Source organism: Globicephala melas, chromosome 11 (genome assembly GCF_963455315.2).
Source record: "Globicephala melas chromosome 11, mGloMel1.2, whole genome shotgun sequence".
Classification (NCBI taxonomy): domain Eukaryota; kingdom Metazoa; phylum Chordata; class Mammalia; order Artiodactyla; family Delphinidae; genus Globicephala; species Globicephala melas.
This window is the reverse complement of record NC_083324.2, coordinates 1,855,539-1,880,428: the sequence shown is the minus strand read 5'-3', so window position 1 is coordinate 1,880,428 and position 24,890 is coordinate 1,855,539. Positions and strand designations below refer to the sequence as shown.

Sequence of the window (24,890 nt, the reverse complement as noted above, 5' to 3'; positions counted from 1 at the left end):
AAAGTAAGAATGTAGTTAGTGTGTCAGACGGCGATTCGAGGTAGGCAGAGAAATCCGACAGGGGAGGGGCTGAAGTGAGGCGAGGCTGGCGGGCCTCCGGGAGGAGGTGACCAGAAGAGGTAGCACCTCGGAGGTGGGCGGCTGCTCGGGCCAGCGTGCTAGGGCCTCGCCTCCGAAAGCACATTTAAACTCCCGCCACAGGCATGAGGCGGGAACGAATGCACCGAGAGGAGGGCGTAAGGCCCCGAATTAAGCCCCGGCCCCTCCCGGCAGGGACGGGGTTACGCCTGACGGGGCGAAGCGTCCCGGATGTGCGCATGCGCGGAGCGCGGAGTGCGCCTGCGCACAGCGCCGGGCGACGTGGCCGGCCGGAAGTGGCCCGTGCGGAACCTCCGGAGGACCACCGTAGTCAGTCGGTCAGTCCCGTGCCAGGTGCTGGTTCGCGCCCCCGCCGGCACCACCATGCTGAAGAAATTTGACAAGAAGGACGAGGAATCGGGTGAGGGGGGCGAGGCCTGGGGGAGGCCGGACCTATGCCCAGGCTCTCGGCGGCCTCCCCGGCGGCCTCTGTCCCGACCCGAGGCCCCGGGAGGGACGGGGGCTTGTGCGAGAGGCTGCCGCCGGTCAGTGGCAAGCCCTGGAGAGCCCGAGCAGGCTCCACTGCCCCGCACTCGTAAGCTCGGACCGCGATTCGCTGGGTGACCTTGGGCGGGTCGCACGCCTCTCTGGGCCTCAGTTTCCCCATCTGTTAGGGGAGGGCGCCGCGCGCGATGCTCTTGTGGGGATTCGCTGGGGCTGCGTCGGTGCTGACCGGACTGGGGAGCACAGTGTCCCGTGGCTGAGAACCCTGACTCTCATGCATTTACCCAGTAAACATATATTGAGCGCTTACTGCATGCCAGGCTGTACTGTGACCTGACATTGCAGTAGAACAAGTGAGACGCTCAGTGCTCGAGCCCAGAATATTAGAATGGTCGCGACGTAGTGGAGGAAACAGACGTCAGTCAGATACTGAGGTGTGTAACTAATTACACGTGTGATATCTGCCAAGCACAGACTCTAGTCGCTGGAAGTGGTGGTCCCGCACGTAGTAGGAACTCAGTTAAGTACCAGTTGCATAAATGAATGCAAGACGTGACACTCTGAGAAGCACACAAGGACTGTACCAGGGCTGCTGGGTGACTGTGAGTCAGTGGCTTGGGATGGAGGGAGCTCCCCTTGCAGGAGGATGGCTGGATCTACTGGCAGTTTGTAGAGCTTTGGTTGCCACTCAGAGGAGTTGGAACTTGACTAGGTTGGGCACTGGGACATGTTTCCCTTGGCTACGTCTGAGAGAGTTCTGAAATTCAGGGTCGCAGCCTGTGCTCAGTCCTGCCTGTGCTCTGACTGTAGGTGGAGGCTCCAACCCGTTCCAGCACCTCGAGAAGAGCGCAGTGCTCCAGGAGGCAAGTGTCATTTGCTCCCGTCTCTTCCGTCACGAGTGTTCCTAGTCGGCGTGCGGGCGCGTTCAGAGTGCTGGTTTAAAGGACAGCAGGGGAGAGACCTGCTCCTGGAAAGACGGGGGCACTTTGTTCCCGGGGAGTGTTCATTAGGCCTGTCTTTTTCTTTGTCTTCGTTTCTTCTTCTAGTTAATTAACAAGCGTTGCCAGGCTTCCCTGGTGGCGCAGTGGTTGAGAGTCCGCCTGCCGATGCAGGGGATGCGGGTTCGTGCCCTGGTCCAGGAAGATCCCACATGCCGTGGAGTGGCTGGGCCCGTGAGCCATGGCCGCTGAGCCTGTGCGTCTAGAGCCTGTGCTCCGTAATGGGAGAGGCCACAACAGTGAGAGGCCCACGTACCGCAAAAAATAAATAAATAAATAAATAAAAATAAGCGTTGTCTGACTATCCATTAGTTACTAAGTCAGCACATCCTCAGCTAATATTTAGGGAAAATTTCAGGAGTTGTTAATAGGTAAAGTAAGAAAAAAGCAAAACAAGACTCTTTCCTTATGAAGATAAGGTTGAGCAAATGTATTTATTTACGCTGGGCCTTCTCAGACCTCGACGTGCTTGAGGGCAGTCAGGGAAGGGAAATAAACTCAGCCAGAAGGTAATATCCTTGGTCGCTTCTTCCTAGGCCCGCGTGTTTAACGAAACTCCCATCAATCCTCGGAAATGTGCCCACATCCTCACCAAGATCCTCTACCTCATAAACCAGGTAACAGGGTGAGGCTTGGGGGTGGGGAAGATGGTACTGGGGTGTGTTGGGGGCAGGGGCACAGACCCTGTGTAGTTGTAGCCAGCAGCCCAGCTCTGGGTCCCCTCAGCGTCCCACTCCGATGTGTTGCCCTTGACGGAGCCTCTGCAGGGTCCGAGGGTCTGGCCTGGGCTGATCCGGCAGGAAGAGTATTCTGGCTCGTCTGTCCCAAGCTGAGACTTCTTTCTTGATTAAAACAGGGGGAGCACCTGGGGACCACAGAAGCAACCGAAGCCTTCTTTGCCATGACCAAACTCTTTCAGTCCAATGATGTAAGTGTCCCCACCCCAGCCCTCCTCCAGAGGGGGCAGCTCTGACAGGGTGGTGGGAGGGCCTCCTGTCAGCAAGGCTGCCTCATGCTGTGCCAGGGGTCAGAGGGCTTTTCGCATCTCTTGCGCAGCCCACCCTCCGTCGGATGTGCTACTTGACCATCAAGGAGATGTCCTGCATCGCAGAGGATGTCATCATTGTGACCAGCAGGCAAGTCTTGGTCTCTGAATGATCCACCGACACAGAGCCCATCTTCTCACGAGTACCAGGCGCTCAGACTTCGGCTTACGCATTGCCTGCGCCCTTTTTCTTTTTTTTTTTTTTAAATTTTTAACTCAGTTCTTCCTTCCTTCCTTCTTTTCTTTCATTTCTTTCATTTTTGGCTGTGTTTGGGTCTTCGTTTCTGTGCGAGGGCTTTCTCTAGTTGCAGCAAGCGGGGGCCACTCTTCATCAAGGTACGCGGGCCTCTCACTATCGCGACCTCTCTTGTTGCGGAACACAGGCTCCAGACGCGCAGGCTCAGTAGCTGTGGCTCACGGGCCTAGTTGCTCTGTGGCATGTGGGATCTTCCCAGACCAGGGCTCGAACCCGTGTCCCCTGCATAGGCAGGCAGATTCTCAACCACTGCGCCACCAGGGAAGCCCGCCCGTGCCCTTTTCTCCTTTGCTCTCCTGTCTCCCTCGTCCTTCAGTTACCCTGCCCACCAGTGGCAACCTCCAGGGTGGGCGGTTTCCCTTTTAATTCTCTGGCCTGAACTTAGGCACAGAGCCTTCCTTCCCTTGATTCCTCTCAGTCAACTGAGGCAGCCGGAAGTTTCACAAAGACTCTATCGAGTACCAAGAGAAAGCCCAGGGAGGATACACCTAGGGGTATATATACACGGGGAGCACAGGCAGACTCACTCACTAAGGACTGCTTTGCTCACTAAGTGTTAGGCTGAGGGATTCAGGGGACAGAGTGGACTGAAATATAATCCCTGGGCTCAGTTCTTTTATTGCTTCTTGCCACAGTTTCGGGGAGGACGTTATACATTCGTGTGTAGGTTCATTTAGACAATATTTATCGTCTGTCAGCCCCCGTGTAACTCCGGGAATAGAGCAGCAAACACGACAGGCATGGCCCCTGCAGCCCCAGAATTTACGGAGAAGTAAGCCAGCAGACAGGCATTAGGGAAGTGTGACGGCTCTGAGAGCAGATCAGGAGGACAGCCAACTTGAAATTGGGTCAGGAAAGGCCTCCTGGAACTGTCTGAGTGGAGTCCTGAGGGCTGAGTGAGAAGTAGCAGGACAGAGGTGGAGATGAGGGGGGCAGTGCGCTCGGCTGAGGGGACGCAGGTGCCAGGGCCTGGGGTGGAGAGCACGGCCTGTTTGGGGACGTCTCTGTGAGGGGCTGATGGGGATGGCAGCAGGAAGCCTCTGGAAGGTTTCAGTCAGAGCAGGGGAGTGACCCGGTCTGTTCAGTTTTATGAAAAACCCTCTGGCTGCTGTGTGGTGTTTGGTGGGGAAGGGTTAAGAGCACAGGGAGGACGCCCATTAGGAGACTGGCGTGGTGACCTGGGGTGGGCAGGGCAGGGCCGGGGGGGCAGGCCCGGCCCCTGCGTGAGGCTATCGCCTTGTCCCTGCAGCTTGACGAAGGACATGACTGGGAAGGAAGACAGCTACCGGGGCCCGGCCGTGCGCGCCCTCTGCCAGATCACTGACGTGAGTCCCCCTTGGCCAGCTCGGTCGCCGCGGGGTCTCACCCTTCACGTGCTCTAGCTCGTCCCCCGGCTCCTGGGAGGGGTGCGGGGACGCAGGACATGAGCCTGCTTCCTCCCTCCTGGCCATCCCTCCTCCACACCCTGTCTCCTGCACTCCTGAGGGCGGCAGGGACTGACCGGGCCCCCTCCCACCCACCCCTTGTCCCCGCAGAGCACCATGCTACAGGCTATCGAGCGCTACATGAAGCAGGCCATCGTGGACAAGGTGCCCAGCGTCTCCAGCTCTGCTCTGGTGTCTTCCCTGGTGTGTAGCCTCAGCAGGGGCTGGGGGCGGGCGCTGGATTGGGAGACTGAAGAAACATCAAAGTCACTTTCCAAAAGAAAAGAAAAGCTTCGTATCCCCAGATCTGAGAGTCCCACCTCCTTCTCAGTGAAGAGCTCCCGGGGAACTCTGGGTTAATTGAGGGGCCAGTTGGACAGCCTTGACCCATCCTTTGGGGTGACAGATTTTTGGAATTTGAGCCTGGCAGGAAGTCTGCCAGGGCAGGGAGAGTGAAGGTGGGAGCTGTCCCGAGTCTGTGCACTTCTCAGAGGACCCGGACGACAGAGGGGCCCTGGGCTGTGTCTGAGGGAAGACCCAGAGCCAGCTGAACTGTGGCCAGACCGGGAGGTGTGATGGCAGAGCATCCTGCCTGCCCACCCCTCAATGCGCCCTGTGCCCCACAGCACCTGCTCAAGTGCAGCTTCGACGTGGTCAAGCGCTGGGTGAATGAGGCCCAGGAGGCGGCATCCAGTGATAACATCATGGTCCAGGTGAGCAAAGCAGTGATATTGAAGATACTTAGGCTGGTGGCGCTGTCCTGGCCAGACAGCATGGACTCTTACCACGGAGATCCTGGCGGCCCCTGGCTGGAGCAGGCTTTAATCGTTTTGTCATTGTGGGGAGACTTGGGGGATTTGGGGAAAGAATCCAGGGCACCACTTGCAGGGGGAGTTGGGTTGGAGACGTTACTAGCTGGTACCGAAATAATCGAGTGTTTTGATAGCCAGGGTGTTGTTTTGGGGTATGCGACGCAGCTGACCTGGCCCAGCTGGCTTTGGTAGTGATGCACGGAAGCATCCTGGTGGGGCTTTCGTGTGCTGATCTCTTCCTCAGTGACTTCAGCCAGGAACCCCTTTATTTCCGTGAGTCTCAGTTTCCTTGTCTGTAAAACAGGAAAGAAAGTCTTCGCCTCACAAAGCTGTGAGGATCAAATGAGAGCTTCTGTAGCCTCTGCCCATCTGCCTACCTGCAGCCTCCCTGTGTGGGCATCTGTTCCCTCCCTCTGTGCCCTTTGTGCTGGGTCTCATCTCCAGGACCAGCTGTGGCCCCTCAAACCCTTCCCAGGGTCAGAGAAGCTTCCCACATAGAAGGCCCTTGAGTGTCACCCTGGTAAGGAATTAGGAAAGAGCAGAGGGGACAGGAGGTAACTCCGTGTGCCTTCCCTCTGCAGACCTAGCCTTGCCGGCAGCAGCCACAAGTCTTTGGGCAGGGCAGTGGGGGCAGAAGTACCTGTCACACGGTGTCACACGTAAGGTCTGACGCTGTGAGGGCTCACATCTGCACGGCACCTTTCGACACGTGTCCCCCTCGAGGCCTGGCTCCCGCTTTCTCTATCTGGTCAGAGACACCTGGTCTCCTCCTGGTCTTCCATCTGTGGCACCTGTTGTCCTCTCCACACCTGCACTCACGCTGCCTGTCGAGGCCCTTGCTGAAATTGGAGACAGATAAGGACCGCAGACACCTAGGTGGCTTGTTGGGCACGGTCGTACCCAGGCTCTGGAGGAAGCGACCACGATGCCCATCCCAGAGATGAGGAGGCCAGAGCCCAGAGGGACCGTGACCTTCAGAGCCCCACGGCCAGGGAGCCCGGCCTCACAAGCCCGTGCTCTGCTGCCCTTTCCCGCTCTCTAGTACCACGCGCTGGGGCTCCTGTACCACGTGCGGAAGAACGACCGCTTGGCCGTCAGCAAGATGATCAGCAAGTTCACGCGGCACGGCCTCAAGTCCCCCTTTGCCTACTGCATGATGATCCGCGTGGCCAGCCGGCAGCTGGAGGAGGAGGACGGCAGGTAGTGGCACCGTGTCCCCCCTCATGCCACGCGAGGCCTTGCCCGTCTCCCGGACGGGCCCCCCAGCGTCCTCTTGCCGCCTGTTGTCCCGCAGCCGCGACAGCCCGCTGTTCGACTTCATCGAGAGCTGCTTGCGCAACAAGCACGAGATGGTGGTGTACGAAGCCGCCTCGGCCATCGTCAACCTGCCTGGCTGCAGTGCCAAGGAGCTGGCCCCGGCCGTGTCAGGTGACCAGGCGCTCCCCACCCAAGCCCCGCACGCCTGTGCCTGCCAGGAGCTAGGGCCTGGGCCAGGGGGCACGGGAAAGAAAGGAAATGCCCTCAGGCGGGCTGCAGGCTACGGTTAAGAGAGGGCATCAGTCCCCAGGCAGCACCTGCTCCCTGCCGGGCCAGGGCCTCTCACCTGGGCTCCGGCGGGTGGCAGAGGCGAGGTTCAGAGGCGCTCTGCCGCCTGCGGGTGGCTGCCGTGGCAGGAGGGCCCGGCGGAGGAAGCCCGCATTTATGAAGCCAGGGCCCGGGCCGTCTCAGGGAGGAGAAAGAGGGCTTGGTCAGAGTCTGGACAGGAGCGTGGGTTGCAGTCCTGGCTCTGTGGCAGGGCAGCTGGGCGAGCCTGGGCGAGCCAGCTGTCCTCTCTGCGGGAAGGATAGCAATCGTGCCGTTACGCTGGCAGCGTGGTGCACGCGGCACCTGCGCTCTGGGCGGTCGTGCAGCAGAATCCGCTGGGCTCCCGCTGCTGTCGGGCCAGCTGCTGAGTGATCAGTGCCTTGATCGTGCAGACCCCTGTGCTGAGCGTTGAGATCTCACTACATGTCGGGGTAGCAGGCACGTGACGGTGGGCTAAGTGTTCAGTCCTGGAAGGCGGGTGCATTGAGAAGTGGGACTTGGAGCAGGAGGGAAGGGGCAAGCGTCCCAGAAGGACAGGCCTAGTAATGGAAGCCATGATGTTCTGCCAGAGAGTTCCAGCTGCAGAGGTTGAGGAATGGTTGGCCCTCCTGCTTTTCTCATGTTCTCCAGAATAAGGTTGCAAACCTGTCAGGCAGAGAGATGGGGTTCACATTTGCAGAGAGAAGTCTCTCCTCCTCCTTGGCGACAGAAGCAAAAGAACTAAATGAATTCATTCCCTGGTTCGAATGTTTGTTCTTTCTTGTTATATTATTCATGTTCCAGAATAACGAAAGTCAAACAGAGAGAGCTTTTAAAATAAGGGTTAAGAAAACCGTAAATAAGTGCTGAAAAAGTATAAGAGAATGGAAGCCAAGTTATGGGAGAGGAGCATAGACACCGCAGAAAACAGCAGCCATGTTCTCCGCTCCAGCGAGTGCACCCGGAGCCTGAGCTTCCTGAGGCCAAGGCACGGGCTGGGGCGGCCGATGCTCTGCCGGGACCCCGGGTAGGGCAACGGCTTGGGCCCCGGGGCAGGCAGCCCCGGATGTCAGTCCTGGATCTGCCACTTCCTGGCTGCTGGCCTCGTTCCTTCAGTCGCTCTGCCCCTTTGTGCCTTGGCCTCTGTGTCTGTGAAATGGGGAGATACGGGAGCTGCTTTGCAGGCGTGTGGGGACTCGCGGGGACACGGCAGGCAGTGCTCAGCCCTCTGCCCGGCACTCTAGGCTCCCACGTGTGAACCGCTGGGCGGTTGCAAGTGTGCCCACGGGTCCGTGCGAGGCTCAGGTGCCCACGCGGAGGACGGCTGTCTCCTTGGTTGGGGTGGTGGCACCAGCAGGAGGACAGCTGGACGCAGCCTCAGAGCCCTTGCATGTGTGCCCCGCCGCTGTGCCCGGTCCCTGCCCCTCGTGGGGGCCCCTGGGCTTCCCGGCAGCCCAGCAACCGTATTTGTCTCCCCGCAGTGCTCCAGCTCTTCTGCAGCTCCCCCAAGGCTGCGCTCCGTTATGCCGCTGTCCGCACCCTCAACAAGGTGAGTTCGGAGTGGGCGGAGTGGGGCTGGGGGAGTCTCCTGGCTCCCGCCCTGCGGGAGGTGCAGCCCTGGCCCGCCTCTGTCCTCTGGCAGTGACCTGAGCTCACCCGAAGGACCAGCGGAACGGTGGGGGACCTGCTGTACCCCGTCCCTGTCCTCATGTCTTTCCTCCCGAATCAAAACAGGTGGCCATGAAGCATCCATCTGCGGTGACAGCTTGTAACCTGGACCTGGAGAACCTGGTTACAGACTCGAACCGCAGCATCGCCACGCTGGCCATCACCACTCTCCTCAAGACGGGCAGCGAGGGCAGCATCGACCGCCTCATGAAGCAGATCTCCTCCTTCATGTCAGAGATCTCGGACGAGTTCAAGGTCCATAGCCCCCGCCTGCCGCGTCCCCGCTCCGAGCCGGGGCGGAGGTTCTGGGGGGCTGGTGGGGCGGAGGGCGGGCAGAAGTGCGCGCGATGCTGCTTCCGGCTTTTGTCCAGCAAGGCCAGGAGCCTCCAGGCCAGCTTGTTAAGTTCTTCAGTGTTTCTTGTTCGCTTGCCATGTGCTGGGCAGAGTTTGGAGAAAGGGGAACAGAGCAGTGGACAGACCTGTCCTGCTCTCGTGGAGCTTGCTTGCTGAGGAGGGGAGGTGGGCAGTCAACGAGGTGGGACACGGTAATTTCACACACTAGTGCAGGGAGGAAACCCCACAGGGTAGAGGTTCCCAGGAGGAGCTGCCCCGGGGCGGTACCTGGGAAGACATGGGAGAAAAGGCAGAAGCAAGTGTGTTGGGAACAAGAGGAAGGGGCTGAGGTGCCAGGTTGGGGGCTTTGCGGCCAGTGGAGGCCATGAAGTCGGAGCAGGTGGTGGCGAGACCGTGTGAGGCCCGGGGGCTCGTGATAAAGAGCTGTGGCTTTAAGGAAGCTGCTAAAGCGTTTTCTGTAGTGTTCTCTAAACTTTTATTTTCAAACAATTCACAGAAGGTTGTAAAGAAATACACTGAGAATTCCCGTGCTCCCCTCCCCCAGCTGCCTCGTCCTCCAGCACCCGCAGGGCCACAGGACAGTGTCACAGCACAGGCACAGGCCGCAGTTTGCTCACGAGTTACGCGTGTGTGTGTGTGTGTGTGTGTGTGTGTGTGTGTGTGTGTGATACTGGATTCTCAACTGCACCACCACCAGGAGACTCCCTGCATAGCTGCACCCATCCCCTCCTCCCCTCCCTACACGCTGTTCTCAACTTCTGTAACAATGTTATTTCACAACAGTTAACATAAACGTTAGTGTGTTGTTGGAGAGCTTTAATCAGGGCAGGAGGCAGACAGACGGCAATGTGAATGACTGTGATAGAGCATGGTGAGTTCTGTAGCAGGAATGATACAAAGTAGGCGGAATAAACTCTGCCTGTGGGTTGTAGGAATACTTTGTAGACTGTGGAATGACACAGCGAGACTTGCGTGTAGAGAGATCCTTCCCAAGCAGCTGGAGGGTGAACTGGACTGAGGCTTGGTTGTGGGAGCTGGGCAGAGAGGCGAAGGCACCCGCAGGCCTGGGAAGCGGGAGGGGGGCTGGTCTCAGAGCCCCTGGGGAACAGGGCGCCATGTGACAGCTGAGGGCGTGAACGTCCTCAGAGGTGAGTCCGTGTTCTAGTTTGGTCACGGTGCTGTGGATGCGTTTGGGGAAGGAGGGAGATAGTCAGGGCTGAGAGGAGGGAAGCGGGGGTAATGGTGGTGATTGTGGCCAAGTTTGAGGTGCCCATGGGCACCAGGTGCAGTTGTATGGTAGACATTTGGAAGCACTGCTCTTGAACTCAGACCAGAGACAAAGATTTGGGCGTTGGGGGCATAGACGAGGTGGTTAAAACCACGGGAGGAGATGAGATTGCCAAAGAGACTGAGAAGAGTAGAGGGCTGGGGCCAGAGCACCCCAAGGGGCAGCCTGAGCTGGAAGGCTCAGGGGTGGGAATGGTGGGGGAGGGGAGAAGCAGGACAGGCGGGATGGAGGGGCTGGCGGACTTTGCTTGAAGTCTGAGTAGAGGGACCCAGAGTCTGGATCTGGGCCTCGGGACTTCTGTGCATGCCTCCCTGTCTGGGGGGCTCGGGGCTGTGGGCCCCCCGAGGGTGGAGGTGGGGCTCCCCTCGCGTCTTGGCCTGTTGCTCCCAGGGCCCGGCCCTGCCTGAGGAAGGACTCTGCTGGCACTGGGTGCATGAAGTAACCACCAGGTGGCAGGGCTGCCGCTAACGCATGTCTGTTTGGCCCAGGTGGTGGTGGTCCAGGCCATCAGCGCACTGTGTCAGAAGTACCCTCGCAAGCACGCCGTGCTCATGAGCTTCCTGTTCTCCATGCTGCGTGAGGAGGTAAGAGCAGGGCGCTCGGGCGCCAGGTCTCCTGTGTGGGTGGTGGCCTGGCCGCTGGCTCCACACCCAACTAGTTCTCGGGTGTACCCAGTCCACCTGCTGGCCGGCTGCTTTCCCGGTGCCCGTGGCCCTTGAAACTCCTCATGGACTGACAGTGTAAACATGCACCAGTCACTGTGATCACACTGATAACCCTAATGGCACGCTACCCGGGCTCTAAAGACCCAGCAGATGCCCCAAGGTGACGCTTGTGTAGACGATGGGAAACTGAGTTCTGTCTGGTGTCATCTTGCGTAGAAATATTCCAGCCGTTCCAGGAGCTCCAGGGTGGTTTCTTGGGAAACTGAGGCTAATAACGTGACATTGGTTCTCTTTTTGTTCCTGACGTGAGTTAGTGATTCACGTGGGCCACCTTTCTTGGTTGTCTCAACAGAACTGGTCCGTTCAGAGGAGCAGAAGCAGAGTGTTCATGCAGTAGATTTGGTCCCCAGATATTTGGTGGCCCTTTGCCCCAGCCCCAGATGGGCCCTTGGACCAAGGCAGTAGAGGAACCATTGCCTTGGGTGCCTTTGGGGTTCCCAGGAATATGAGAAGGGAGCAGGGCTTAGGGTGCCTTCAGCTGACGGCCCAGCACAGTGGAGACACCACACAGCATGAACCATCTTGTGATCCTCATAACAGGCCTTGTCGTAGACGTTATTTTCTCCCTTTAAAAATCAGGGATCTGAAAAAAAAAAAAAAAAAAATCAGGGATCTGAGACCACCTGCCTGTGGCCACCTGGTCAGTAAGTGTCTGGCTCCAGAGCCCGTGGTTTTCTCCCGGACCTCCCTGCCTCCCAGGACAACGTGTGGCTCCACGGAAGACAGCGTGAGAGCTTCACTCATTAGAACACAGCGCTCAGACACCGAGACCCTGTCTGCTAGAAAAGGGTCTGTCCCTCAGCCGAGGGTGTGTCAGCCATGTGCCGCTGCAGGCAAAGCCCTGCAGTTACTCTGAACCTGTCAGTGCCCAGTCGGCGGGCAGGCTGCAGAACCGGTATCATAGCGAGGGCACCTGCTGACCGAACAGCCTTATTGAAATGTAAGGCGCGTGTGTAATTCACAGAGCGTATTTATTCTTCACAGTAATCCATGAGGTCAGTACACTAATGGTCCTTGTTATGAAGGTACCTGAGGCTCAGACAAAGAGAGTGACTTATCACGGCCGTAACACAAACTAATCTGAGAACAGGGGCCAGATTTGACCCACAGACAAGTTCTGCTTCGGTTGTGCAGAGTTTTACACATTTTGAATTAGTAGCCGTTATTTAAAAATCAGGAAAACCACCTCGATAGGTTTCCAGTTTCTCTTTAAAAACTTCTAAGACCTGGCAACGCTAGGCCGCGTGGTGATTTCGCTCTTTAGGTGGGATGGGCACTATGCATGCGCCAGCATCCCATCCCGTGTGCCGCGCCTTGCCGGGTTACGGCCGGGCGCCTAGCGGGTATCTCACTTGCCACTTCTGTCATTAAAGTCTGTAAGTGGCAGAGCATAGATTTGACCCGGGATCTTTTGTCTCTCTACTGCCCTATTCTGCCTTTTTTTAAACTGTGATAAAGTACCCACGACATAGAATTCTATTATCTGCCTTTAAGTGTAGAGTTCAGTAGTGTGAAGTACCTTCACACTGGCGTGCAGTTAACCTCCAGAACGTTTTCATACTGTGAAACTGAACTCTGTTCCCATTAAACACTAACACCCCACTCCTCCAGCATCCACATCACCCATTCTGCCTTTATCTCAAACTTGGAAAGAAAATGAAGTCCCAAATATTTCTCTTAAGCCATCTACTCTTAGAACCGGCAGGGCCCCAGCGAGCATTCAGCCCGAGCCTTTTGTTTTACACAAAAGGGAGGTCGAGGCCGGGAGAGCCGGGCCCTCGTCACCGGGTTCAGTGCCTGGACCGCTGTGCCGGGTCCCGTTAGGCTCTGGAGAGAGCAGCCTCGGCACTCAGCTCGCCCCTTGTGCGGCAGGGCGGCTTTGAGTACAAGCGGGCCATTGTGGACTGCATCATCAGCATCATCGAGGAGAACTCGGAGAGCAAGGAGACGGGGCTGTCGCACCTGTGCGAGTTCATCGAGGACTGCGAGTTCACCGTGCTGGCCACGCGCATCCTGCACCTCCTGGGCCAGGAGGGGCCCAAGACCAACAACCCCTCCAAGTACATCCGCTTCATCTACAACCGAGTGGTCCTGGAGCATGAGGAGGTCCGGGCAGGTGGGTCAGCAGGGCTGCCCCTGGGCCCCGGGCTTGCCCTGCAGTAGACCCCCCAGCAAAGGGCCCTGAGCCCCCGGGGGGACACGGGCACCTGCCTTACAAGCTCGGTGTTTTATAATCTTGTAGCAAGGACCTTAGATGTTTGGGCGTCATCTAGGTGAATGGTTCTTAACCTCTAATTCGGCTTAGTGATTTTTTTGTTTTTAAGTGTCACTATATGTCGTCGTTTAACTTTCTTTCTCTCTTTCTCGCTCCCTTTTTCCTTTCTTTCCTCCTTTCTTTCTTTCTTTCTTCTTGGTGTTTAGTTTTTTATTTTTAGTAATAGCTTTGTTGAGATATAATTCACATACGATAAAACTCACTCTTTTAAATGAGTGTGCAATTCAACGTGCAACCATCATATTCTTAACTTTACTTTTAATTTATTGCTCTTTTTTACCCAAGCCCTCTCTGGACAGATGCTCCTCTCAGCAGTTGTTACTCATTCAGTAGTAGTTTGTTCTCTTGTTTATGGTCGTGTACTGCTTCACCGTGAGCTGAGGCCATTTGGATACCGAAGTTGAGGGCAGCTCTCGTGGCCTCTTCTTAGTTAGTACTGAAAAGGACTCCTGGGACCCAAGAACAGGGCTGCCTTCCCCGTGAGAGGCGAGGAGTTGAGGCCGGGTGGTGCCCACGTGACCGAGGCTCCTTGTTTCATGGTGTCGGGTTGGGCCTGCTGGGTCGGGGCTGCTTGGCTCTGGATGGCCCGTTCCGAGCCCTGGCAGTAAATCGTATTTGCTTCGTAAACACAGGCGCTGTCAGTGCTCTGGCCAAGTTCGGAGCGCAGAACGAAGAGATGCTGCCCAGTATCTTGGTGTTGCTGAAGAGGTGAGTCCAGGCCACGGGCCTGGTGGACAAGTGTTCCCTTGGACCCAGGCCTCTGTCCTTTGTATCTTTTTAATTGAAAAAGGGGAGAAAAGATACACAACTATTGATTATAGGAAAAAATGGAAACACAGAAAAGTATGGGACTTCCCTGGGGGTCCAGTGGGTAAGACTCTGCCCTCCCAATGCAAGGGGCCCAGGTTCTATCCCAGGTCGAGGAACTACATCCTGCATGCCGCAACTAAGACCCTGAACAGCCTAAATTAATTAATTTAAAAAAAAAGAAAAGCATGAAAAATAATGTCATGCAAAAATCCCTCCACCTAGGCGTTAATTTGAGGTGTTTTCTATTTTTAAAAAACAGCTTTATTGAGATATAATTCGAGACCCATACGATGTACCCATTTAAAATGTATAATACGATGGTTTTAGTATATTCAGAGTTGCATAACGATTGCCACAGTCTAAGTTGAAAACTTTTTTTGGGGGCCATGTCGCATGGCTTGTGGGATCTTAGTTCCTGACCAGGGATGGAACCTGTGCCCCCTGCAGTGGAAGTGCAGAGTCCTAAGCACTGGACCACTGGGGAAGCCCCGACAACATTTTTAGCACCCCCAAAAGAAACAGTGTACCGATGAATAGTCATCACAGTTCCCCCCAGCCCCCCAGCCCTAGTCAGCCACTCGCTTTCCTTCTGGCTCTGGATTTGCCCGTTCCGGACACCTCATATAAACTCAGGCATACAGTGTGTCGCCTTTCATGTGTCTGGCTTCTTCATGATGTTTTCAGGGTTCATCCGTGTTGTAGCATGTGCCAGAACTTCATTCCTTCTTATGGGCAGATAATATTCCATTGCATGAATAGACCACATTTTGTTTGTCGGTACATCCGTTGATAGGCATCTGGGTTGTTTCCACTTCGTGGCTGTTGTGACTAGTGCTGCTGTGAGCAGTTGTGTGCGACTTTTTGTATGACGTGTTTTCGGTTCTCTTGTGTGTATACCCAGGAGTGGAATTGTTGGGTCATGTTAAATTCTTTTGTGATGTATGCTGTGGGTATAGGAGATTGCCTCCCTCACTGGGTGGGCTCTGGGGAGAGGGTCCAGGGAGTATGAATACGGCCACCTCCTAGTTAATTAGAGTCCCGCGGGCCCTTCTGGCATTTAATGCCTAGGTCCACATCCGAGGACTGAGCTTTAAGAGACCTGCTTCCTCTCACTGACCTCTGCTGAAGCCCTGCAGCATCCCTTCTGCCACCCTGGTCAGGAGGACCTTGTGTTCTGGCCACAGGTGTGTGATGGACGATGACAATGAAGTAAGGGACCGGGCCACCTTCTATCTCAGTGTCCTGGAGCAGAAGCAGAAGGCCCTCAATGCAGGCTATATCCTAAACGGTGAGTCTTTTCCTGGCTGACCCTGACGCAGCCCCGTAACGGAGCTGCAGTCTCGCCAGGCAGGGGGATTCGGAGGCAAGACGCTCTCGGCTGGGCTTTCATGGCAACTGCACAGCATCACTGTGATCTCAGGAGACCCAGGGCCCTGCGTTCACAGCCCTGTGGGTGGAAACAGCCCAGTGAATTGAAACACTAGTTAGTCATAAGAGCCTCCATTTGCAGAGTGCTTTACCCTTTATAAGTCCCTCTCCTATGTCCGTTTACTCCCCACATCAGTCCTGCAAAGGACGATGTCATGAGAAAGTGGGACCTCAGAGGCCTAAGTGGTTTCCCAAGGTCCTACAACCTCGACCCCAGGACCTCAGTCTCCCACTGGCCTCTAGGTCTGACCGTGTCCATCCCTGGTCTGGAGAGGGCTCTGCAGCAGTACACTCTAGAACCATCGGAAAAGCCTTTTGACCTCAAGTCTGTGCCCCTGGCCACCACACCCATGGCAGAGCAGAGAACAGGTAAGTAACACCTGCACTCCTTTCATAGACCCTCCGGTCCAGGCCTCCGCTGGAGGGTCTGCGTTGGCTGCAAAGTCACTAAACCTGCCCAGGATGGATGGGGCTGTGCTAGGCGGAGGGAGTTATCCCGTCTGCCTCTGGCCACAGGAAATGAAGACACGTAGGCACAGACACCTGCTCTCTTCCTCACGTGCTCTGTACTTCACACTCTGCGGGGTGGAAGTTATAATCCCTGAGTAACAGCACCGTGGTCAACACTACCCTGGCCCGTTCCTGGAGTTGTGGGTCACCATGCATGTTTGTTCCTGCAGAAAGCACCCCCATCACAGCAGCCAAGCAGCCTGAGAAGGTGGCAGCCACCCGGCAGGAGATCTTCCAAGGTGAGTAGTGGTGCTTGGCAGGGCTTCCCGGGGCCGCGGCTAGGGTAACGGTTCTTCTCCAGGGAATTAAGAGTAGGAACTGTCATTGATTGAGTCTCTCCTGAGTGCTGGGCTCTGAGAGTGTTTAGACAGCATGTTTGACCCTCAGGTGGAGGTTATTGGGTCCATTTGATATTGGAAGATTCGGACGTTCAGAGAGAGACAGTGATTTGCCCAAGTTTGCACAGCAAGAAGGGGAGGTGCGGGGGTGGCGGTGGAATTAAGATCCAGCTCCAACTGGCTCAGAGCTGCCTCGGCCCTGGTTCTAAGGCTCAGTTCCCTGAGGCCCAGGCCAGTTCCGGATGTCTGATGCCATATAGCTGACTCAAGGGACACAGTCCTTTGTCTCGGGTTCCAGACGTGTTCCGTCCACGTTGTCTTGCAGGGTTTTGTTTAGGTTTTCATCTGTCCCTCTGCATTTTTTAAGGGGAGAGGCTGCGTGTCCAGTTGCCAGACCACGTTATCCACTAGATTCCTACCTTTGAGGCCTAGCACGTGTCCCTCGCCCTTGGTGATGCCCTCCCTGAGCTCCTCTCTTCTCCTCCGTGGTCCTGTGCAGTTCTCCACGTTCTGTCGTCTATATTCTCTGTCATTGCACTTAGTGCCTTCCTTCCTCGCAGTAGGCTCCCAATTATCGTTGAGTTAAACAAAATCCCACCTTTTCCATTCCCTTCCCGAACCCTGTCTTCCATCAACATACTGTCTCAGATTCAGCAAAACTAGGATCCTGAGCTGAGTGGGATCACTGTAATCCGAAACGTTTCCTGTGTGTTAGTTCTCTCTTGCTGCTGTCACAAGTTACCGTGAAGTTAGTGGCTTAACGTAACACAAATGTATTACCTTGTTCTGAGGACAGAAATCCAAAATGGGTTCCGCCGTGTTGGCGGTGCCAAGCTCCCTCTGGAGGCTCTGAGGGGTTTGTCTTTGGCAGCCGCCTACGTTCGCTGCCTAGAGCCCCCGTCCTCTGTCTTCAAAGCCAGAAGTACAGCCACAGTCACATCTCTCTGCCTCTGACCCTCCTGCCTCCCTCTCACCAGGACCTTGTGGTCACTTTGGGCTCACCCAGATAATTCAGGAGATGCTCCCCAGCTCAAGATGCAACGTAATCTCTGCAAAGTGAGGGAACATACTCACAGGTTCTGGGAATTAGCTCGTGCACATCTTGGGGGCCGTTGTTCTGCCACGCCCTCCAGGGAAGACTCCTTTGAAGCCTCTTCCAGGGACTCAAGCCCATTTGTAAACAACCTTCCGAAGCCTAATGTTTATTGATCACGTGTTAAGTTCCAGGTTCTTTGCTAGATCTTGACCTCTATTGCCTCTTCTATCTTCACAACAACCCTGTGGACAAGATGATTGTATCTATTTTATTGATGACGAGTCTGAAACTCAGGGGCGGTAGTTTATAGCTACTAGCAGAGTCCCCCAGGCAGTAAGGGGCAGCGTGTCCGCAAACTTGATGCCCAATGAAATCAGTTCCCATAGAAAAGCACTCTGGCGGCTGATGCCCACAGGGGGCCTGAATGTGCCTCCTAATACGTAAGCTGGCTCTCTCTGGGCTTCTTATCGCCTGCACGTTCAGACGGCTGAAGCAGGCACACAGGCTGCCTCTTTGTGGGGGGAGAAGGACAAATAATAATAATGCCTTCCTTCTCTCCCTGTCCCTGAAATGTGAATCGAGTACCTGCTCAGGCAGAATATCAAATCCCTGGCCTCAGGCACAGTTCTTTTCCACATGGAGTTCAATTTAACTGGGAAGACAAATTAAAAATCTTGAGTAGTGGTCTTCAGATATCAGTATACATCAGAGTCATCTGAGGAAACTTGTTAGAAATGCAGATTGCTGGATCCCAAACCCAGGAATTTTGATAGAGCCGATCTGGGATGGGTCCAGGAATCTGCGTTGTTAACAAGCCCTCACCCCCAGGTAATTCTGACACAGGTGATTCATGACCACTCTGTGGGGAATTCTGCCCCTGCCGTAGAATAGGGGCAGCTGCCAGACGCCTTGTTCACCTGGACTCACCAGGGCTGGAACCTGGCTGTGGGCCGCAGGGAGAGGCCTTACCAAACGCCCACCGTCCACACCAAGTTGTGTTTTCTGCAACACTCTGAATCTGCAGCCTGTCCTTTTGGGCCACCGTCTTAACTGCCCCATGTCGAAGACCAGTTTGTTCTTTCACCTGGTTCCGTGGCCATCACAGCATTCAGCTCCTCGTAGCCTTTTCCCAGTCTCCCTCTTTTAAGAATCCTTGCTGAGCTTCTAAGGTTGAGGGAGTCTCCAAATGGCTTAGGCCTGGGACGTTGGGCCTGATGTCCATTGGTTGCTCTGGCGTCTTGTGTGGGACAGCGGGGCGGGGTGTTTCATGTGGGTGGCACAAGCTGAGCAGTGAGGGAGGTGAGGAAACGCTCGGGTTTGTTCGGGAAGTCGGGAGTGACCACTGCAGTGGGTGGGAGAGCTTGAGGACCAGGCCTGAGGATTGAGCAGCTGAGTGAGCGTGTGGCCTGGGGGTTTCAGAGCAGCTGGCAGCAGTGCCCGAGTTCCAGGGGCTGGGGCCCCTCTTCAAGTCCTCACCTGAGCCCGTGGCCCTCACTGAGTCGGAGACAGAGTACGTGATCCGCTGCACCAAACACACCTTCCCTGAGCACATGGTCTTCCAGGTGAGCCGGGGGGAGGCCCTCCCGCAGGGCCCTGGCACCCCACACCGGTGCTTGGAGCCCAGCCCGATGCCAGATCCACGACCAGCTGCTGTGTCCCTCGAGTCCTTGGTGCAGGGCCTCTGTGGCTCCTGAGTGTCCACGTGCAGACACGGGGCCTGGGACGGGGGCCTGGGATGGGCGTCGGCGTGGCCCTGGGGTGAGAGGCAGGACCTCCTGGCTGCTCCTGTGCAGCAGGCTTGGGTCCAGGGCAGTGTCTCAGCGCCCACCCCCCGCTCCCTGGTCCAGTTTGACTGCACGAACACGCTCAACGACCAGACTCTGGAGAACGTCACAGTGCAGATGGAGCCCACGGAGGCCTACGAGGTGCTGTGTTACGTGCCCGCCCGGAGCCTGCCCTACAATCAGCCCGGCACCTGCTACACGCTGGTGGCCCTGCCCAAGGAAGACCCCACGGCGGGTGAGCCCCTCTGCAGATGCCCCCCGGCCTTGTGGGAGCCCCTGGGGGCGGGTGGCTTGTGCGCCAGCTGTTTGTTTCCTGTCAGAGCTTCAGCTCCTTGAGGTCAGTCCCGAGAAGAAGAGAAGGACGGCTAAGTCCTGGGGCTTCTCACGCATCCGCTCACTTCCTCCTCATAGACCCCTGGGGAGCAGGGAAGTAAGACTCGGGTCAAATGGCTTGTCTGAGTTCACGTGGCTGGTAGGACGCCTGGTCCTCAAACCAGGACTCTCTCATTGTACCAGGAGAGAGCACAGAGGAAGGCCCAGAGACAGGCACAAACATGGACTGTCTCAGGTCCACTCCAACCAAAGAAACCAGGTGCTTTTTCCAGGAGCCACCCTGCAGCATCCCTGCATTCCTCTGTCTTCCTTCCCTGTGAGGGCAACTCCTGGGGGCTGCAACCTGGCTCTCCTGCCTTCTACAAGCCGGTGCCCTCTGTCCAGATTTGTGGGGCCGGGTGGCATGTGCCGCTAGTGCAGATGCAGCTGAGGCCTAAAGGGCAGGCTGTGGCCGCGCGCCCACAGAGGACCTCGCCCGACTGCCCGGCCTTCCCTCCCCGCAGTGGGCTGCACGTTCAGCTGCATGATGAAGTTCACTGTCAAGGACTGCGATCCCACCACCGGGGAGACCGACGACGAAGGCTATGAGGATGAGTATGTGGTAAGAAGCTGGGGCAAGGAGGCTTCAGGAGCTGACAGCCAGTCTTGAAGCATTTTCTTGCTGGTTTTGGTTTTGAAAGATTTTTTTTTAAACTTAAAAAATATATAAAAAGAAAACTTGGGAAATACAAAAACAAAGTATACAGAAACAGGAAAACATTACCCATAGTCCTTGGGAATGACTGGGGGGGCGGGGGCAGCTGTATCATTGCGGTTATTCTGTACATTACAGATCTTGCTGTGCTCACTTAGAACCAGAGTGTATTATCCTGTCATTACAAATACTTCATAAACACAATTTTTAATGACTTTAAGATACTCCCTTATCTTAATATATCCTAACTCACTTGACCTCGTATTCCTTAAACGCTTGGCATTTGTGATTCCAAATTTTCACTTCAAAAAAAAATTTTTTTTGGCCGCACTGCACGGCTTGTGGGATCTTAGTACCCCAACCAGGCATTGAACCTGGGCCCTTAGCAGTGGAAGCGTGGAGTCCTAACCTCTGCACTGCCAGGGAATTCCCAAATTTTCACTTTTTAAATGCTACATTAAGCATCCCTTTGGGTACAAATTTTTATCTGCATTTCAAGTTATCTTCTTAGGACAGATTCCTAGAAGTAGAATAATTAGGTCAAAGGCTAAGTCTGATTTTAAGACTTTTTTGAGGGACTTCCCTGGTGGCACAGTGGTTAAGAATACGCCTGCCAGTGCAAGGGACACGGGTTCAAGCCCTGCTCCAGGATGATCCCACATGCCGTGGAGGAACTAAGCCCGTGCGCCACAACTACTGAGCCTTTGCTCTAGAGCCCGTGTGCCCTAGAGCCCATGCTCCGCAACAAGAGAAGCCACTGCAATGAGAAGCCCATGCACCACAATGAAGAGTAGCCCTCGCTCGCCACAACTAGAGAAACCTCGTGCACAGCAGTGAAGACCCAACACAGCCAAAAAAAAAAAAGGACTTTGATTCATACTGTCAAATTGCTTTCTAGAGAAATTGGATCAGTTTGCATCTGCTGGGCAGTCCTTTCATGCACTGAAACGTCCCTTCCAGTTCCAGCTCTCAGAGCTTGCATGGAGCTGAGTGCAGGGTTGTTCTGGGGTTTGCCCCGGTCACAGTGGCTCAGTGCCATCTGAGTGCAGACCCTGATACTAAACCTGGCATGGAGATTATCAGAGCCCTCATGTCCAGAGGGGCAGTCACCGAATAACAGCTGATGGTCACTTGTGTCCTCCCAGGCCCATTGCTGAGGATGGGCCTTCCCTGAGCCAGCAATGACCTAAGGGCGGGAACTGCCCCAGGACAGGAGGGCTGGGTCTGAGGCATAGCTTCTACCGTAGGAGCTGAGTCCCGCTTGTGAACACCTTAGACGTGCACAGGGGTGGGGGCTCAGTGAAGAGCTGTTGGCTGAATGAATGGGGAACCTTTGTGTAGTTAGTTCAAGGTGGGGGGCAGGACAACGTGTCGGCCCCAGGGAGGACACGGCTGAGTCACAGGATGCGGGCCTCGCTCCCGTCCAGTCTGGCGCTTACTCCAGGCTTCAGAGTGATGTGTTCTCATAGCTGCCACCCGAGGATGAGGACAGTGGGCCCTCCACATCTGTTGGTTCTGCCTCCATGTGTTCAACCAACAGATAGAAAGTATTCAGAATCGGGGTGCGGGGTGTTCCAGAAAATTTCAAAAAGCAAAACTTGAGTTTTCCACACGAGGCAACTATTTCCATAGTGTTTGCATTGTACTTACAACTATTTACATAACATTTACATTGTATCAGGTATTATAAGTAACCTAGAGGTGATTCAAAGTATAAGGGAGGATGTGTGTGGGTTGAATGCAAATACTGCAGCATTTTATGTAAAGGCCTTGAGAGTCTGCGATTTTGGTATCCGAGGGGGTCCTGGAACCAGTCCCCACAGATACTGAGGGATGGCTGTAAACAGGTGAGGGTTTTCCGCTGAGGGGCCACCACTTGGCTGTGAGCACCTGTGGCTGCGTGGTGGGAAGGGGCGGGTGGCCAGAGTGGAGCAGAGGCTCGGAGGTGTCTCTCCCCTAGAGCTGTGTGCCTAACGCGCCCCTGCATCTCCCCAGCTGGAAGATCTGGAAGTCACGATAGCTGATCACATCCAAAAGGTCATGAAGCTGAACTTTGAAGCAGCCTGGGATGAGGTAGGGGATGAGTTTGAGAAGGAGGAAACATTCACCTTGTCCACCATCAAGACACTTGAAGGTAAATCCTGGGGATGCCATTTCCAGCTTGCTTGCCTTACAAGATCCTTGGCTACTGTTGAAGAGCTCCCCCCGTCCCCTGCCCCCAAGTCCCCAAAGATCCAGGGCCATGTCTAGAGCACATACTTCAGATGCCACTTCATTAAAAACTGCAGAGTGGGGTCAGGGGATGGGGGAGTGGTGGTGGCACCAGGGGGAGATCGTGGGTTCATAACACCGGGATTTCTCCCCACAGAGGCTGTGGGCAATATTGTGAAGTTCTTAGGAATGCACCCTTGTGAGAGGTCAGACAAAGTGCCAGATAACAAGAACACGCACACGCTGCTCCTGGCAGGTAAGCGGCATTTCTGGTGGGAAGGGCCTTGATGCTACCGCATCCTGGGCTGAGGGCGCCCCCTGGGAACCTGGGAATTCAGAATTCACAGCGTTGAATGTTCACAGGGCATAAAGAGACCTGCAGCGAAATGTCTCCCTCCCAACAGTTGCTGCCAGTCATTCAGTTTCCCTTCTACCAGGCAACCAGTGTTATATTATGAAGCGCGCTGTATGTCCTTCCTGTGATCATAGGGATGTAAAAGCAAATGTGTACGCATTTCCCTTTTCAAACTCAAATGTTTACATACAGGTGGTGTATATGTTGTTCTGCACTTGGTTTTTCGCTTGACGGTGCATCTTGGAGAACTTCCTTATCGATACTCAGAGCTTCCTCCTTTTTTTTTTTTTTAACATAACATGAAATTTACCATTTTAACCATATTTAGGTGTACAGTTCAGTGGCATTAAGTACATTCACATTGTTGTGCAACTATCACACCATCCAACTCCAGAACTTTTTCATCATCCCAAACTGTGTGCTCAGTCTTTTTTGTAGTTGATTACTATTCCATTCTATGGATGGACCATATTTTGTAGAACCAGTTCATGTATTGATGAACATTTAGATTGTCCTAGTCTTTTTTTTTTTTTTAATAAATTTATTTATTTATTTTTGGCTGTGTTGGGTCTTCACTGCTGCACGCAGTCTTTCTCTAGTTGCGGCGAGCGGGGGCTACTCTTCGTTGCAGTGCGTGGGCTTCTCATTGCGGTGGCTTCTTATTGCGGAGCAGGGGCTCTAGGCATGCAGGCTTCAGTAGTTGCGGCTCGCGGGCTCAGTAGTTGTGGCTGGCAGGCTCTAGAGCACAGGCTCAGTAGTTGTGGCGCACAGGCTTACTTGCTCCGCGGCATGTGGGATCTTCCCGGACCAGGGCTCGAACCCGTGTTCCCTATCATTGTCAGGCGGATTCTTAACCACTTAGCCACCAGGGAAACCCTCCGCATAGCTTTACTTCACATTTCTTGTATATTGAAGGAAGTTAAGTATCTTCTCAAATGCAAAGTGCCATTTGTATTTCCTTTTCTGTGAATTGTTTTCAGATCCTTTGTCTAATTTTCTATTGGGTTGGTTGGTCTTTTCTAATAGGAGTGGGATTTTAAGCACTTACAGAAATTTTCAAATTTACACAAAAATGGGACCCCCCAAGTACTCATCCTCCATCTGCAACAACAGATAGTGTCTCTACCTATACTCATTCTCCACCCCCAGATTATTTTAGAGCAAACTCCATATATAGACATTTCATATGTAAATGTTTCTGATCTGTATGCTTCTCTAAAAGCTAATGACCCTTTGTTTAAAAGGGAGGCAATACACTTATCACACCTAAAACAATGAGCGAAAGGAAATTTTTTTTTCTGAGTGTTTATAAACAGGGTTAGGAAGTAGTTCTGCTTCAGTGCCCTGCTCACAGCTGACAGCCCCCAAGCCCATCATTTCTGACCACAGTGAAGCAACCCAGTCCCCCGGGTTTTGCAGACACCTGCGCTGTGGTTTTGTCATGGTGGGGCTGTCCCTTCGTCTGTGCTCTTAGATTCCATTAGCATGTGTGAGCGCCCCTGTGATGTCAGACACAAGCCATATGTGTCCACTAATTCATTTTAGCTTGGCCGAAGCGTGAAATACGGCTAGTAGAGTGATCTCTACTGAGATCATTGATGATGCTGCAGCTCAAGAGGTAAAGTGGCGTGCCCAGGGCCTCACGCAGGGATCTCAGCCAGTGCTCCTGGTTGCGGGCCCCTCCCATCTCAAGCCCCAGAGCTGCCTTCGCCAGTTGTTGCAGGTGGCCCCCTCAGCCCAGCTCTCAGCCCCCTTCTGCCTTACACACCTGTCCTTTTCTCTTCTCTTCCAGGCGTATTCCGGGGGGGTCATGACATCCTGGTGCGCTCCCGGCTGCTGCTTTTGGACACAGTAACAATGCAGGTGACAGCCAGAAGTTCGGAGGAGCTGCCAGTGGACATCGTCTTGGCGTCTGTGGGCTAAGAGGCCAGCCTGCATAGGACCAAGTCCTACCCTTTCCCCCCAACACTGTGCAGAAGTCAGGCCTTCCTTATGAACCCAGTGGAAGGTCCTTTCCAAGCCAATTGTATTCAAAAACAATTAGGAATCAATGAGGGTTTTTTTTTTTTTTAATTTAACCCCTGCCCCAAAACTCTCTGCTGAGGGTAACTTTTGAAAGAGGGGGGTGGTTTTAGCTTGTCCTAGAGCTTGCCGCCTTGCCTGCCAGGGAGGGGACATCTCAAATGAATAAAGTGCTTGCACCACCTCTTGAATTGATCCCCTAAGGAACCATCTTATCCCTATAAATAAAATCAGCATGTATTTATTGAATGACTGCTACTTCTGCAGACTCGTGCTTAGGGGTCCGGCGTCCCTACCCCCAAGGACACCTCTGCGTCCCGTTTGCACCTGCAGCCCTTTGCCACTGTACTTAGCATGAGGCAGGACCCTCTCACTGGCC

General features: G+C 54.7%; 1 protein-coding gene across 1 annotated transcript; it reads left to right on the top strand.

Moving 5' to 3' along the window:
- The first annotated feature begins 344 nt into the window (after nt 1-344).
- Nucleotides 345-24,764, top strand: COPG1 (COPI coat complex subunit gamma 1). The gene is made up of 24 exons (XM_030849264.2): nt 345-499; nt 1,393-1,445; nt 2,117-2,197; nt 2,437-2,508; nt 2,637-2,716; nt 4,131-4,206; nt 4,417-4,509; nt 4,932-5,018; nt 6,160-6,317; nt 6,412-6,545; nt 8,162-8,229; nt 8,415-8,603; nt 10,479-10,574; nt 12,588-12,831; nt 13,623-13,698; nt 14,985-15,088; nt 15,472-15,597; nt 15,909-15,977; nt 18,532-18,674; nt 18,960-19,131; nt 19,733-19,830; nt 21,919-22,057; nt 22,292-22,390; nt 24,282-24,764. The coding sequence occupies exons 1-24, from the start codon at nt 463-465 to the stop codon at nt 24,410-24,412; spliced, it is 2,625 nt and encodes an 874-aa protein (XP_030705124.1). The 5' UTR covers nt 345-462; the 3' UTR covers nt 24,413-24,764.
- The last annotated feature ends 126 nt before the right edge of the window (nt 24,765-24,890 follow it).

Coding starts and splice junctions, on each gene's coding strand:
- COPG1 (XM_030849264.2), top strand. CDS start 463: ATGCTGAAGAAATTTGACAAGAAGGACGAGGAATCGG. Junction 5,019..6,159: donor GTGATAACATCATGGTCCAG/GTGAGCAAAGCA, acceptor CCCGCTCTCTAG/TACCACGCGCTGGGGCTCCT. Junction 6,546..8,161: donor GCTGGCCCCGGCCGTGTCAG/GTGACCAGGCGC, acceptor GTCTCCCCGCAG/TGCTCCAGCTCTTCTGCAGC.